Below are 14,144 nucleotides of genomic sequence, written 5' to 3' on the forward strand. Positions count from 1 at the left end.
CTCGTTGGATTCTGCGCAGCTTTGGCGCGTCTTCGTCAAGGTGCCGAGTGCAGCTCTCGTCCTTTAACGAAAGCATCTCTTGACGAAGGCAGCCAACCATTCCCGCCCCCTCGCTAGATGTCACGTGCATTTTGCCGGCAAATCGTATGTTTTTGTTTTGGTTTGCTTTTCTTTCCTCCGATGTTTTGCTTAGTGGCTGCTGCTGTTGCTGCTTTTCCGATTTTCCACTCTTACCTTTTTTGTTGCTGCTTTCGCTTTTCTTCTCACTTATGTATGTTCTTCGCTTGTGTGTGTGTGTCTGTGTTTGTATGTATGTGCCCTTGTAACTCTCACGTTTACATCCTTTTCTGTTTTCCTTTTTTTGTTCGTCTTCCATTTTCCCACGTGGCAACGGCTACAAATGAAGTTTTCCGCTTGCTTGCCAAGTTGATTAAGTTACTTCCCAGTTTAAAAGTAATTTAATTATACAGTCTTAATACCCCTAGATAGCTTTTTTAGGCACCCAGACAGCCAGTGAATCAATCAAAGCAAATCAATTACGATTTTCCTGAGAAACAAAACTTTCAAGCAGGAAATCACATTCAATTTCGGATAAAACATGACAGGAGGCTATTTTTCATAGACCTATAAGGGGATGGTGTTACAAATTTAAGTTGGAATGACTTTTAAAAAGTTTTCGTTATAAATTACATTTAAAAAATTCTACATTGCAGAACTTTAAGACCAACAGAAATCGACTTTTTATGCCAATTGCATTATACTGCATATTCAGCAGCCCGGAAAAGTATGCTATGAATTTTGCTGACGCCAGATGTCTGATTCCGACTGCTTCCTGGTTTCTGCCTTTGGCCTTCTGTTGGCCCTTACCAGATGCCAATAATAAAGCAGCAAGTTGCGGTGATTTTGAAGCACTTACCTAGGTCCTGTGGCCAAATGCGGATGCCTCTCGGCCACTAATTACGCAAATGAATTCTTCCAACAAGAAAAGGACGACTGGCATTCCACAACAAAGATAAATGTCACTCAATGGAGATGGAGGATGGAGCAGGATAGGCAGAGGTGAGGTGAGGAGTGGAGTGGCCAAGTCCAGGACAACCGTAACCGTAACAATACTGTCTGGGATTCTGGGTTGGCTGTCGCATTGAAATTTTGCTGAAATGCGAAACGCGCTCAACTCAACTCGAGTGGAAAATGAATGTTTGTGTACGAAGATGTGCTGCTGCATTTGCCGTGTTCAGCTGGAAATCCAATTGTGCAGCAGCATTATCTTTTGTATAATTTCTGGCATAGTCCTTTGTACACCCGCCCCCTCTGTCGGTACGTCCTACACATCAAATGCAATCAGGCTGAAAATTTATACGTTTAGCATGTTTATCCTGCCTTTCGGCTGATGTTTTGCTTCTGCATCCTTTGCAGACAAAATCAATTTGCTAACCCGCAACCGCAGGCTACGATGGTACGGACAAGGTATTTCTATTTTGGCAACCTAAAGGCCAATAGCTGACATTTTAGCCTGCGTGCAAATTAAATTGCGTGTCCTTGCCTGGACATCTACACAAAAGGTTCCTCAGGTCGAAAATTAAATGGCATTGCTACAAAGTAGATTAAAAGCTTGTAAACATCAGCTTTAGATTAATCCATTTTTCATTACATTAATTGTTATGTAACTGTGTGAGAAAAGTGTCATCTGGAAATTGTAAGGACCTTTAATTTATTCCACCTCCTAAAAAGAGATATTACTCTTGAATGAACAAAATATAATCAGACAAGACAGCAAGAATATCAATTGAGAACAACTTCTATAGCTTTTCATGCCATTTGCCAAACGGTATTTGGGAAAAGGATAAGGAAGGTTTGCCTTAACACTCCATGACCAAGTTGGAGAATCTTGTCTTGTCATGCAATTATCGAGTTTTAATGAATTTTCGCGCTACGTCAGTGAGCCAAGATCCAAATGCCATTAAAGGACACCGCCAGCAGAGATGCGCAAAAAAGCGCAAAAAGTCCTTGCCAACTAATTACCCCAGGACACTTGCCACACCCACCCAGAATCCCAGAATCCCAGAACCCCAGAAAGCCAGACAAAAAACCAACAAATGCTCGAGTTAATTGCATTGCCAATGATGCGGCAAAATCGTTTTGACTCTCTGCCCGCAATGATGACCATTAAGCCATTAAGAAGCTCAAATTGCCATTAAAGAGGGCAACCACGAGCATAATCTGACGAAATCGCAGTTCCAAAATTTCACTACAAGTTCTCAAGTCATCACCCTTAAATCTGAACTTTAAGACACCATTTTTAGGGGAAGAGAGACGAGAGGAGTCCTTACCACTTCTGGTTGTAATTAGGCCACATTCCCATTGAATTGCAAATGACATTAGTTAAGTATTTTATGCTGGTTTTGGGAAAGTTTGCCCCAGCTGTCGGTGGTTTGTTTGCTCCCCAAATGCCTAACGAGCTAGGTGGTCAGTGTGAAAATTCTAAAAGTCCTCAAATGGCAATTCCCGCTGTAAGTTAAACAACTGTCTAATTGCTTGCCACTCGCAGTGGCATCAGGGACTCCATTCGAAACCAAATCCGAGCTGCAAGAGTAAAAAGCAAAACACATCTGACACAACCAGGCAATAAATCTCAATTGATCCCTCAGGTGCCTCACATGGGGAGGGAAGGGAGTGTTTGGTCAATTAAAACTCGACCGTTCAGCCACCCGACTGGACATACTCCTCTGCTCACATCAGTGGTCAGTGCATCAGGTGGTGGAGCAGGTGGCACAGAGGAGGTGAACGTGCGGCAAATATGTTAAGTGGCATCAGCGAGCCACAACAATGTGCATGCTGATGACTGCTCAACCTGCCACACAACCTGCCACACACACTCCTCTTGGCCATGAATTCCCGTGACTTTTCCGGTAAACACGAGATAACCGCCGGCGAACAGAAGCCAATTCGAGCCAATTCCACAAAAAAGGTAAAACAGAAAGTATTTTAAATAAAAGAAATGAGATACTATTTTACACACAAAACATTTTCGTGTTAAATAATATATAATATTATTATAATTAATAATATATATTCATATCATAGAGTATTTGCATCCATTTTTTTCCAGTTGATCAGTTTCTTTTTTAAATCCTTGAAATATTCCACTTTTTCCGATGTCCTTACAAAGTAAGGACACATAAATAACAATTTGGAAGTATGTGTTAACCGTAAAGCCCATAAATGAGTCCCGCCTTTGGACGATGGGCGATACAAGGTGAAAGTATTTTTAATTAAATTCCACAAACAAGCCAAGCAGATAAAGCAATTGAATGTAAATGGGTATGAGGATGGGAAAACAGGGCTAAGAACGCATAGTACTTGGTCGTAAATGCCCCAATGGGCAATTGTGGACATTTGGCCTGAAGAAATGGTTATGGAAGGAATAAAACCGGCGGGAGAAACAGAGCAGAGCGGACTAGAGGCACGCAAGTGCAAATAATATTGTGGCCAAGTTGGCTCAAACAAGTTCCAGTGGTCAGTGGACAAAACCCTGGACAAACCCAGTAAATAGCATTAAGTAACCACACACACGCACATGCGGAGGGCCAAGCTGGGCAGGGGGTGTTTGCGGATAACTGCTGTCGGTGTCCTTGTCGTCCTAGTGTAATTGCCTTGGATGACTTGCCTGCCCCCAACCTCCTGACTGGCCGGGCTATCCACTGACTCCACTTCCTTATGGCTCTCTGGCATTGACAAGCTCCATAATGGCCATCGACCGCAACATCTGGTTTATGTTGCCAGTTTCCTCTGGCCCGGCAGGGGTCTTGCCACTCGGCTTCCACGCATTGATTCTCAGGTACACACGCCACCACTACCGACCAGCCTAATTGAATATCCTTGGCAAGCTCATGGTAGCACAGGCTCCGCTATTAACTACAGGTGCAACACTTGAAGTGAAATTGCTGCGCTTTTCTTCAAGAATTCATGTCACATTTCCCAATTTTCTAGAAAACAAAAATATAAAAAAATTGTTGATGATTAAAATGCAGATTGAAAGAGAATTGATCTACGGTTCGTTTGAGGTATTCCTCTATAGAATCTGAGGATTATTGGATTAGTGGCAGATCCAAGCCATTTTCAAATTTTTAAGGGGGCCCAGGAAGTTCGGCAAAAAATCTGAAAAATAATTAGTTTCCAGGTTTTAATGCATATTAAAAGATAAATGATCTACTATTCGTTTGATGTATTCCTCTTGAGAACCGAAGGATTATTGACACAGATATGGCCTACGCAGTAGCTCATAGTGGCCGCCCGAAGCCATTTAAAAAATTTTAAGGGGGTCCATCAGGAAATTTGACGAAAAATCTGAAAAATAATTTGTTTCCAAGTTTTAATCCTGATTGAAAGATCTACAATTCGTTTGATGTTTTTCTCTTGAGAATCGAAGGATTATTGACAAAGATATGACCTTCGCAGAAGCATAGTAAATTTTTAATGGGGTCCATCAGGAAATTTGATGAAAAATCTGAAAAATAATTTGTTTCCAAGTTTTAATGCAGACTGAAAGAGAATTGATCTACGATTCGTTTGATGTATGTATTCCTCTTAAGAATCGGAGGATTATGGACAAAGATATGGCCTTCGCAGTAGCTCATAGTGGTATTTTTAAGCTATTTTCCATATTTAATTTATTATTAACCTGCTATTAAAGCAGCTTGAAAGTGAATGTATCTATTAACGAAGCTTTACTGTAACTGGCACTGGACTCTGGACTGTGTATTGTGCCTTTCCGCATTTCAGTAAGCAAAAGTTGCTTATCGTCGACGCACATTGATATGCATACACACTCACAGACACGTATGGGAATCCTTGGGATGCTGCTGCCAAACCCTTATCAGAAGGATACACAGCCAGAAGAAAACTCCCTGAAGGGACTCCCTGGCTCCATTGGAGATCTCGGGAAATGCCTTGGAAACCATCGCTTTGCATGCATATCCCGGACATATTTCCGTTCCTCGGCCAACTGCATCTACTTAGCATAATTTGCCGCCTCTTTCTTGTCCTCTTGTTTTTTTGGTGGAGGGGTCCTGGAGTTGCGAAGTTGTGTTCTAAGAAGTCTTGGACTGGGAAATGTCTGCCGCTCGGCTGTCAAGGACCCAAGTTGCGCTTTCAGTTTGTCTAGACAAAGACTATGTCTGCATACAAAGATTATGTTTTGATGGGACGTTTAGCTGACAATCAATTGGTGTGTAGTATCAAAAGTTTTTAGCATATATTTGCATTTAAAAAGAAAAAGATTAAAGAGACAAATAATAATAAACGAAAAAGGGAATAATGTAGTTTCGGACTAAATGGGAGTTAAAACCTTTTATTTTTTTTAAGTTAGTATGTATGGTATACACCTTTATGTATATTTTGTGGTAAATTCAAAGAAAAGTAACTATAAGGCCAGTAAATTTATTACTAACATTAAAATTCAAATATTTATAAGCGCGCCATCTTGCAGGTCACTGGTATTTTTGAGCACTAAAAACGCGTATTTCCCAGCACTGAAGTTCGCACAAAGTGATTCTAAAACCTCATTCATATTCTTCATATTCAACAGCTGTGCGAAGCTTAAATTTGTTTATTTCACAAAAACAATAAAAAATTTAAAGTTTCTGTTCATAAAAAACATTCAGATCTGAATGAACAAAACCCCTTTATTAATTTGGAATAGAAAGAACAACGAAAGCGGTACATAATTTGCAAATAAGAAACTCCTACAATATTTTTGGCACAGAGAATAAAAATATTAGTTTTCTGACCACTTTTATGAATGATAATGTTTAGTAATAAACATTTTCTGTACTAAACTAAAGCCCTACCTATTTGGTGGTCAAAAATAAACACAATGGTAAGCATATTAGCAGCACCGGTAACTCCCAAACGGTAAAGCATGTGTTTAACTTTCAGCTAAAACTGAGTGACTTTCAAACTGTTTGTCCCGACAGTTTGAGTGCAACTATTGGTTATCAAATTTACACCGATTTAAAAAATGGTGAATATAAAGACTTCTTAGTTTTATTTCTTCTCAAATGTACCTATTTCAGATCCCCAAAACGTGGACCTAGAGCCAAGCTATGATAAAAGCCTCAAACTCTTTTGTTTGAAACAAGAAAACCGGGTTTACATACCTGTATTACACACAAAACTAATAAATTTTAGACAGTTGCAACAATTTAAAGAAAAATGTGGCAGCAATGCGTAAGTTTTGTAATTATACACTTTTTAATATTTTTATTAATTCCCGTTGTTTATTTTAGCAATATATTCCTAGCCATAATTGACAATACCGCAAATATATTATACTATGAGCTGAATCAAGGATTTTGTGAAAAGCCAAAATAAATAAAAGTCCATTTTATTAATAGCGATAGATACATTTATTCAAAATCATATCATAAATAAAAATTACAGTCACAACTTGAAGCTAAAAAAGTGACTGACTAATGGTCGAAGTCGACGACAGCTTTAAAATCAAATCGGCATTATCATAAAATCATAATAAAAATGACAATAGAAGATCTCTGCTCTGTTTATATAATCCTTTCGATTTGCTTGAGGGGTGCACAATCGTTATCATACTCGTAATTATCAATAATTATCTTCACATAATGATAGCTTAGGACTACGTTTCAATAATCGATTATTACAAACTTAAATAAAACTAAAAAATTACATTAAATATATAGCGTAGATCTTAAGGGTACAACGATTCGGTTGCATGCCACCAAAATAATCCTCTTGAGGGGTCTTTCAATTTATTCATCCTCGATCGGGTTTAAAGCATACCGCGCCCATGCAAGCAAATCATTTACAATCTTTTAATCGATCATCGAATAAAAATGCTCAAAGCAATACAGTTTCTTGTATAATAGGTAGGTGTAATAATATAATAATAATAAATAACAAATGTTTTCGTGTGTGTTTCTTGTTTTTTTTTGTTTGTATATGATTTAAAAAATATGTAAAATTATAACACAACTCGGGCAATGGGCTAGGGAGTTGATAAAAAGCGCAAGGCAATTTACAGAGCTTACATGTTAAAACTGTAAATATTTAAATATGATCCCTTTTATATCCTTTCTCTTCTTCACTCGATTTAAATATATATATGTGTATAGACGATGAGCTCGTTTCCTGGGATGTGCATGCAATGTATGTATATAAAATATATCCTCGAATTTGTTCTTGTATGCTGATTATGAAAATATGTTGCGGGCGGTGTATACATATACTATCTATTTAGATCCGGCCCTAAAACTTTCCAAAAAACTACAACTCTGCGTATAAGGCTTTCCTAAGGGTGTTCAGACTATTCAATGTGTTTCCCTTTCGAGAAAACAAAACTAAAGAAACGACTCTGCTGTACAATGATGCGACAATGATGTGGACAATGGTGTTTCAATGGGTTATATCTTGGGTTGGTGATTAGACAAATGCGTTCGCTCTGCCACCAAGTGGGCATCTAGGTAATTTGGTTCACGTGAGCAACACTCAAAAGTACTCTCATAAATAGATATATTTTTTATATAGATATAATTCATAAATATATATGTCCTGTATCTGCATGATCTCTCGTATAAATATTAAACTCACATCGATATAACCAAATACAACTACTCGAAACCAACTTCGTACACATTTAAAAGCAAAAGGCAATAGTTTCTATCGGGCGGGCTAGGCCCGCTCCGAGCCAACAACAACAGGTGCCTAACACCATTCGGCCGTGTATGAAAAGTCCTGGAAGAGCACCTGCTCGTCCTCGGAGAGGTGGCGCGGCTCCTTCGGTGGCGTTAGTTGGGCCTTCTCCGACGTGAACTCCTCGTCAAAGTTTGAGACATCCTCCAAATGGTTCTATGAATGGAATTATTATATTATTAATCTGATAGCTAGTACCCATGAGGGTTAAAAGCTTACAATTGTGGGCACAAACGGTGGTTTGACTTTGCGGAGCAGCAAATCATCCCAGACAATAGATCGGAAGAAGGCCTGCTTTTTCACATCCTCCGCATCGCGTTCCGAAGATCCCAGTCGTCGTTCGGGGTTCTTGCGCAGCAGCTGGAAGAATTTTGGGTTAGTATCTTGGTTTTAACTTGATTTCATAGACTCTTTTTCTTACCCTACGCATCACGGCTATGGCCTCCAGTGAAAGGAAACGCGGATAGCGCACCTCATCGTTGACAATTGAATCGAATACCTCTTCTTCATCGTCGCCGGGGAACGGGGACTACAAGTAATCAAGAAACACATCAGTAATCATAGCTAGAAATCATAGGTTTCGTTATGAACTCACCTCCCCAACCAACATCTCAAAAATTAAAACACCCAGACCCCACCAATCCACGGCCCGAGTGTACGAGGTCTCTGTGAGCACTTCTGGAGCCAGGAACTCTGGCGTGCCACAGAAAGTGCCAGTGCGATCCCCGAAGCCCATGCCCTCTTTGCACAGGCCAAAGTCGGCGATCTTGACATAGCCCTCCGTGTCCAGCAGCAAGTTGTCCAGCTTCAGGTCCCGATAGATGATCTTGTTCTCGTGCAGATACTGCAAACCCAAGACCACACAGGCGGCATAGAAGACGGCACGCGGCTCCAGGAACACATCCGTATGGATGTGCATCATTAGATCGCCACCGGCGGCGTACTCCATCACAAAACAAACGTGTTGCTAAAAAGAAGATACGTATTAATAAACTGGAATGAATGGTTTTGGATGTCCAGGACTCACGTCAGTTTGGAAGCACGAATACAAGTTGACTAAGAAGGGATGACGCATGGCATTGGCCACCTCGAAAATGCGCTTCTCACTGAGCAGGGACTCGACCTCGTCCCGGGCAATAATGTCGCCCTTCTTGAGCGCCTTGATGGCATAGTACTGGTTGTTAGTACGCAACTGTGACAGTATAACCTTGCCGAAGTGGCCACGACCCAAAACACTCAGCAGGCGGAAGTTGTCCATCGACAGCATGCCGGCATTGGGAGCCTTACCGGCGCGTCCGGCCTCGATTCCGCCGGATTCGCGATACTGCAGGCCACGGGCAACACTACGGCGCTGCTGTTGTTGCTGCTGTTGCTGTTGCTGACTGTTGGCATTGGAGCCGGGGGTGTAAACGGAAGCGGCTGCCGCCGCCTTGGCCACATTCAACTCGTACTGATTGGCATAGATGGGTTGCTGCTGCTGTGGTTGCTTCTCCTGCCTCTGTGAGGGCTGTGGGAATTGGGGCACACCTGAAGTGGCATTATTCCCATAAATGGTCGGAGTGGGTGGCTCCTGGATGATGGGCGAGGACTGCACATACTGCTGCTGCTGTTGCTGGCCGCCGCCTACATAGAGCTTGCCCAGCTGCGGTATTACCTAAAGGGTTGGTGGAAAACGAATATATTTTATTGTTATTTTCAGTACTTTTGCGTAGGACCTCCTTGGTAGGACAACTAAGTAGCTACAACTTGAGAGCTTGGCATTGTACTTCCTGTGGCGTGGCAAGTGGTACCCCCTGTGTTACCTGATTCACTTGGACTTGGACTGGGACTTCTGATTCTAACTTCTCAACCGTTTCGAGCAGAATGCTCTCAACATAAGCCTCGGATACTTTATGTGGCGACTGCGACTCCGCCACGGCCTTGACCTCCGGCTGCAGATCCGGCTCGGCCACCTCTTCTATCAGGCAACTGGTCGTCCGGCTGGCATTGATCGGTTCAAGGGTGATATGTACAAGACTAATGCGGGCCTGCAAGAGGATGCGTTTTCTTGATAGGGTTGATTGACTTGATCTCTGGGACGGAACACACATACAGCGGGAGATGCGACGACGGCGCTGGGACACAGAAATAGCTTGTTGTCGATGATTCTCGAGGGGGACAGGTCGAGGTAATGAAGCTGGCTGGGGTTATGCTGGTAGTGCTGCTGTTGCAGGGAAAACATTTGCCTCAAAACTTGCGCGACCGCATGGAAAGTTGGCACAATCATGACGTGCGGCCCTACATGTCGATCGATAACGTTACGCGGCGATATGGCCAAAACCGTATTGGCCAACTGAAGGCGAACAAGTGCCAAAGTCAAGACCAGAGGCCAACCAAATGGCCGGTGGTGGTCACTTAGCATTTCAGCCGCTTCTGCGTCGTTGTTTTGGGTCTAAAAATTACCAACCGACCAGCAACCGACAGCCAGAGAGAAAATGTGACAACGCGGGGACACATAACGATGGGTACATATGGGCTTGGACACTCACATTAACCAAAAAAATGAAAACAAATACAATCTTAGATGGAAATGTGGAACGCTGACGTTGCAACGTACTTGTAGAGATGTAGTGTGTGTTGGGACTCTAGGTGGGTGTGGATGACAAAAAATTAAAACATTTTCCGACCATTGGCACGTGAAGTGGCGCACTTTCGTTGGCCCCCTTGTACCTCCTACTAATCTATTTTAAGATTTTTCAAAAATTGTCAAATTTTGGTTTTCTTTTCCCCACCGATTCTATTATTAATATAATATATATATTTCATTTAATGCCAAAATAAATTATTAATTATTTTTGTACAAAGCTCTCAAGTTGTAGGGCCTTTGGGATATAGGGATTAAAAAAACTACTTCAAGCATTTTAAATTTTAAATACTTTATAATACGCTGTGCAAGTTAGCTCTTAAAGTGCCGGATTTTAAAAATCAATTTCTAAAAACATTTAATAACAACATCTAACTAAGCTGTGCAAGCTAATATATATTTCAAATTTGTTTCTAATTACTTTTTACATATTATATATTATTTATTTAATTTTTAATTATTTTTTTTAAGTATTAGTCTCTTTTTGGTTAGAATTTTGCAAAATTCAAGTCAGTTAGGGGTTTATGTGTGTGATTTTAATGATTTAAATGTTTTATAATTAAACTTTGGGGGCTTCCGAGGTTATATTTGTGTGGAAAAGCCAAACCAGGAACAACACACAGACATTTAAAACAGAAACATTTAACCCAACTCATTGTCAGAACAAAAACAAATAATATTCAACGAAAAATTAAAAGCAAAGATCTTGGGGTTAGTGAGAAAACAAATCATAAGAAAATAATATTTGTAACCAGGCTGCAGGATCAACACTGCAGCCAAAGAACAGAGATTGCAATTAAACCGGAAACCAAACCAGGAAATGAAAAAACCTCCTAACCTCCACACAGAAACGATCGCCGGCGCTGGAGCTGTGACTGGAATGCAGCCGGCTGCTCTGGCTATCCCTGTACAGATACTCGTCATCGTCCTCGGGATATTCCACCAGCGGTGACGGCGGCACCGATCGTTCCTCCTCCGTTCTGCCGCCCAGTAGGACCACGGGTGGCAGGGTGAGAACCGGTCGGTGCAGCTGCTGTTCCACAGCCGATGGCGGTTCGGATTCCGTGGATTTCTGGGCGGGATGTAGCTTGCTCGGTGGCTGGGGCTGCTGCAACTGAAATTGTGGGTTGTGGGTTGGGCATTGGCTATGGCTATGGCTTTGGCTTTGGCTTGAGCTTGGCATGCGTAGCGAAAGGGGCGGCTTTGGTGGCGGAGCGGTGAGGGTGTATGGCGGCAACTGGTGATCCTGATCTAGCTCCTCCGGCTCTCTATGTTTCTCGCACATCTGCAGGATCGCCTGGCGCTGGGCCTCCTGGAACTGCTGCAGGCGCAGCTGCTCCTGCCGCTGGCGCTCCTGCAGGGCCTGTTGCTCCGATAGCTGTTGCTGCAACAGTAGGCTCTCCAGCGCCTCTGGATCCAGCGTCATGGGCTGCTGATCCTTCAGCAGGCGACGCAATGTGGCGGGACGCGAATCCAAGTCGGTGAGGAAATCAAATTCGTGCAGGGCATCCTGCAGCTGTCGGCGGATAACGAAATCATGACGATACGCAACGAAAACGGAAACGGAAACGGATACCGAGACGGGCACACAAACACACAAGGACATAGTGTGAGAGAGAGAGATAGAGAGTAAGGGACAGAAGGCCACACAAAGCAAGATGCGTTCGAAAGAGACAGAAAGAAACATGATGAGAAAGTAAGAAGGCTAAAGGATAATAGGGACTCTCGGAAGAGAAATGAAATAAATGGAAGCGGATGAGATAGCGATGATGAGATGAGTTGGGATATAGTATAAGGATATAGAGGCTAGATCCTTCTCTTTAGGAATAAGGTCACATTTTCTAATTTTATTTTTCAATAAGGATATAGAAGTATTTCTTAATTTATAGATATTTTTAAGTAAAAGTTTGGATATCTTTAAAGGGTTTACACTCCTCTCTTGTAGGATTGAGGACTTTCATCTTTAATCTTTAAAGTTTCTTTACAAAAATGTACCTTTTTAAGCCTTTTTTTCTAACAACTGAGCACTTGTTCCGCTAAAGATGGTTCTGTATGGAGTTTGGCTGGCGTTTCAGATTAAAAAAATCATAAAAAATGGATTCATGTTTACAAAACAATACAAAACCAACACCAAATGTCCAAAATGTGATGACTGTACAGCTTTCGTGTATATGTGTATTTGTGTGTGTGTGTGGTGCGTGTGGGTTGGTGGGTGGGGCGAGTATAGATACATGAGAGAGTGGGCGGAGGAGCAGTGGCAGGCACAACGATCAAACCAGCTACGGGTAAACAGCTAAATACATACGCAGATCTTTATACAGGATCCAATACGCAATACTGAACTGTACACAGGTCTCTTGGTTAGGTGGGGACTAGCTACGACACTTACCTCCTGGTCCAGCACTGGCGTCGTGGTGGAGGGCTTCACCGCCACGGGTGGTGGCGGTGGGGCCGTTGTGGGGGCTGCAGTGCGTCCGCCCTGGATAGCCGCTCCTTTAGTGGCACCCGGCATCTGTAGGTTGAGCGTTCCGGGTCTGCCGGCAGCGCCCGCCGCGGTAACTGGCGGTGAATCCGGTGGGAGGACGCTGATGCCCTGCATGTGCATGGACAGGGGACGCATGCCACTCAGGCCGCTGGCCGAGGGATCCGGGTATTCGCCAGGAGTTTCCACGTGCTCGTTGATGCCAGCATCCGGATCGAATTCCAGATTCTGGGCCTGCTCGCCGGGCGTATATGGCTCCGGTTCGACCAGTGCATCCGACGACGGTGTCCTTGAGATCGGCGAGTCCGAGTCCCGGGTGAAGCTGGCCGCCATGGGGGAGGCACCGGCTGGGGGAGCTCCTGTTCCCCCAGAACTCATGTGTACATGGTTGGGGGCGTTGCGCTTCAGCAGACGGCCCCAGGTGGCCACATTGATGTTCATCTGCTTGGCCCGGGAGATGTTCTTCGCCTGCTGCCTATTGAAGATCATGCGCTGGCGCCGCAGCTTCGGCTTCTGCGATATCATCGGGTTCAGGAATTTTACCTCGGCGAAGAGTAGACCCTGCGGCTCCAGTTGCAACGCCATGCCATGACGGACATCGTCGATGAACTCCTCCAGGCGCAGAACCTTCACGGCACACAGGGAGCGCCAGTCGCGCCAGTAGACTCCAATCTCCAGTTCCCGGGAGCGGTCTAGGTCGATGGAGAAGCGCTGGTCCCAGGCCTGCTGCGAGCACGGCTTCCAGGATGTTTGGCCCACGGTGATGTTGTCCAGCTTAATGACCGCCATGATCTCGATGGAGGTCTCGTCCTTCACCGAATAGCTCTTCGAACTGCTGCGCGATGTCACGCCCTTGACGAAGCTTCGCAGATCCCCCGGACTGGAGTTGTTGTCCTTGTCCCTCCTCGATCGTCCGGGCACATCTTCCAGCAGATCCTGGCAGCCCATGAGACGCACCTCCAGCTTGCCGGTGACACTGGCGCACCTGCCCAGCGACGAGACCGACTGGTAGGGCTTGCCGCCCAGCAGACCGCCGTGACTCGATTGCAGGGAGGTGTAGGTGACGGGGACCGGGGACGTGGATTGCTGGACGATCTGCAGCTCCGTTTTCAGCAATTGGGCGGCGGGAGAGTCGGCGGGCAGCTCCTGGCGGCGAAGGTCCAGCGAGTAGCGCAAGAGATCCAGTTTTCGCGAAGACTCCGACAAGCGTCCATGGGCCTGAATGAAAAGATTACATTTTTAGTATTTTTAATACAAACTAATATTAGTTAGTTACTATAATTAATTCCACCACCCCTAACCCCCCGTAATACG

At 43.7% G+C, this 14,144-nt stretch overlaps 2 protein-coding genes across 15 annotated transcripts in view; one reads left to right on the top strand and one right to left on the bottom strand.

The window, feature by feature from the left end:
• The first annotated feature begins 5,584 nt into the window (after nt 1-5,584).
• On the top strand, nt 5,585-6,392 carry Tsen15 (tRNA splicing endonuclease subunit 15). Its single transcript, XM_017252555.3, has 4 exons — nt 5,585-5,878; nt 5,938-6,022; nt 6,075-6,228; nt 6,288-6,392. Exons 1-4 carry the CDS (start codon nt 5,876-5,878, stop codon nt 6,370-6,372), a joined length of 327 nt encoding a protein of 108 aa, XP_017108044.2. The 5' UTR covers nt 5,585-5,875; the 3' UTR covers nt 6,373-6,392.
• The window catches only part of Pkn (serine/threonine-protein kinase N), a 30,282-nt gene continuing 22,521 nt past the window's right edge, over nt 6,384-14,144 (bottom strand). For 6 of the 14 annotated variants that reach the window (XM_017252544.3, XM_070279113.1, XM_070279112.1 and 3 more), the window contains 8 exons: nt 12,738-14,048; nt 11,187-11,864; nt 9,528-9,752; nt 8,753-9,379; nt 8,321-8,692; nt 8,147-8,254; nt 7,945-8,085; nt 6,384-7,881 (listed from right to left, as the gene is read on the bottom strand). In XM_017252544.3, coding sequence (XP_017108033.2) covers nt 7,738-7,881; nt 7,945-8,085; nt 8,147-8,254; nt 8,321-8,692; nt 8,753-9,379; nt 9,528-9,752; nt 11,187-11,864; nt 12,738-14,048 — 3,606 coding nt within the window. In that variant the 3' untranslated portion in view covers nt 6,384-7,737. Of the gene's footprint in view, nt 7,882-7,944; nt 8,086-8,146; nt 8,255-8,320; nt 8,693-8,752; nt 9,380-9,527; nt 9,753-9,817; nt 10,212-11,186; nt 11,865-12,737; nt 14,049-14,144 lie in introns of those variants that run through there. The other 8 variants (XM_043210735.2, XM_017252541.3, XM_043210736.2 and 5 more) reach the window with 5 other exon arrangements.

The sequence above is a fragment of the Drosophila bipectinata genome, chromosome 2R (assembly GCF_030179905.1).
Source record: "Drosophila bipectinata strain 14024-0381.07 chromosome 2R, DbipHiC1v2, whole genome shotgun sequence".
In the NCBI taxonomy this organism is placed as follows: Eukaryota; Metazoa; Arthropoda; class Insecta; order Diptera; family Drosophilidae; genus Drosophila; species Drosophila bipectinata.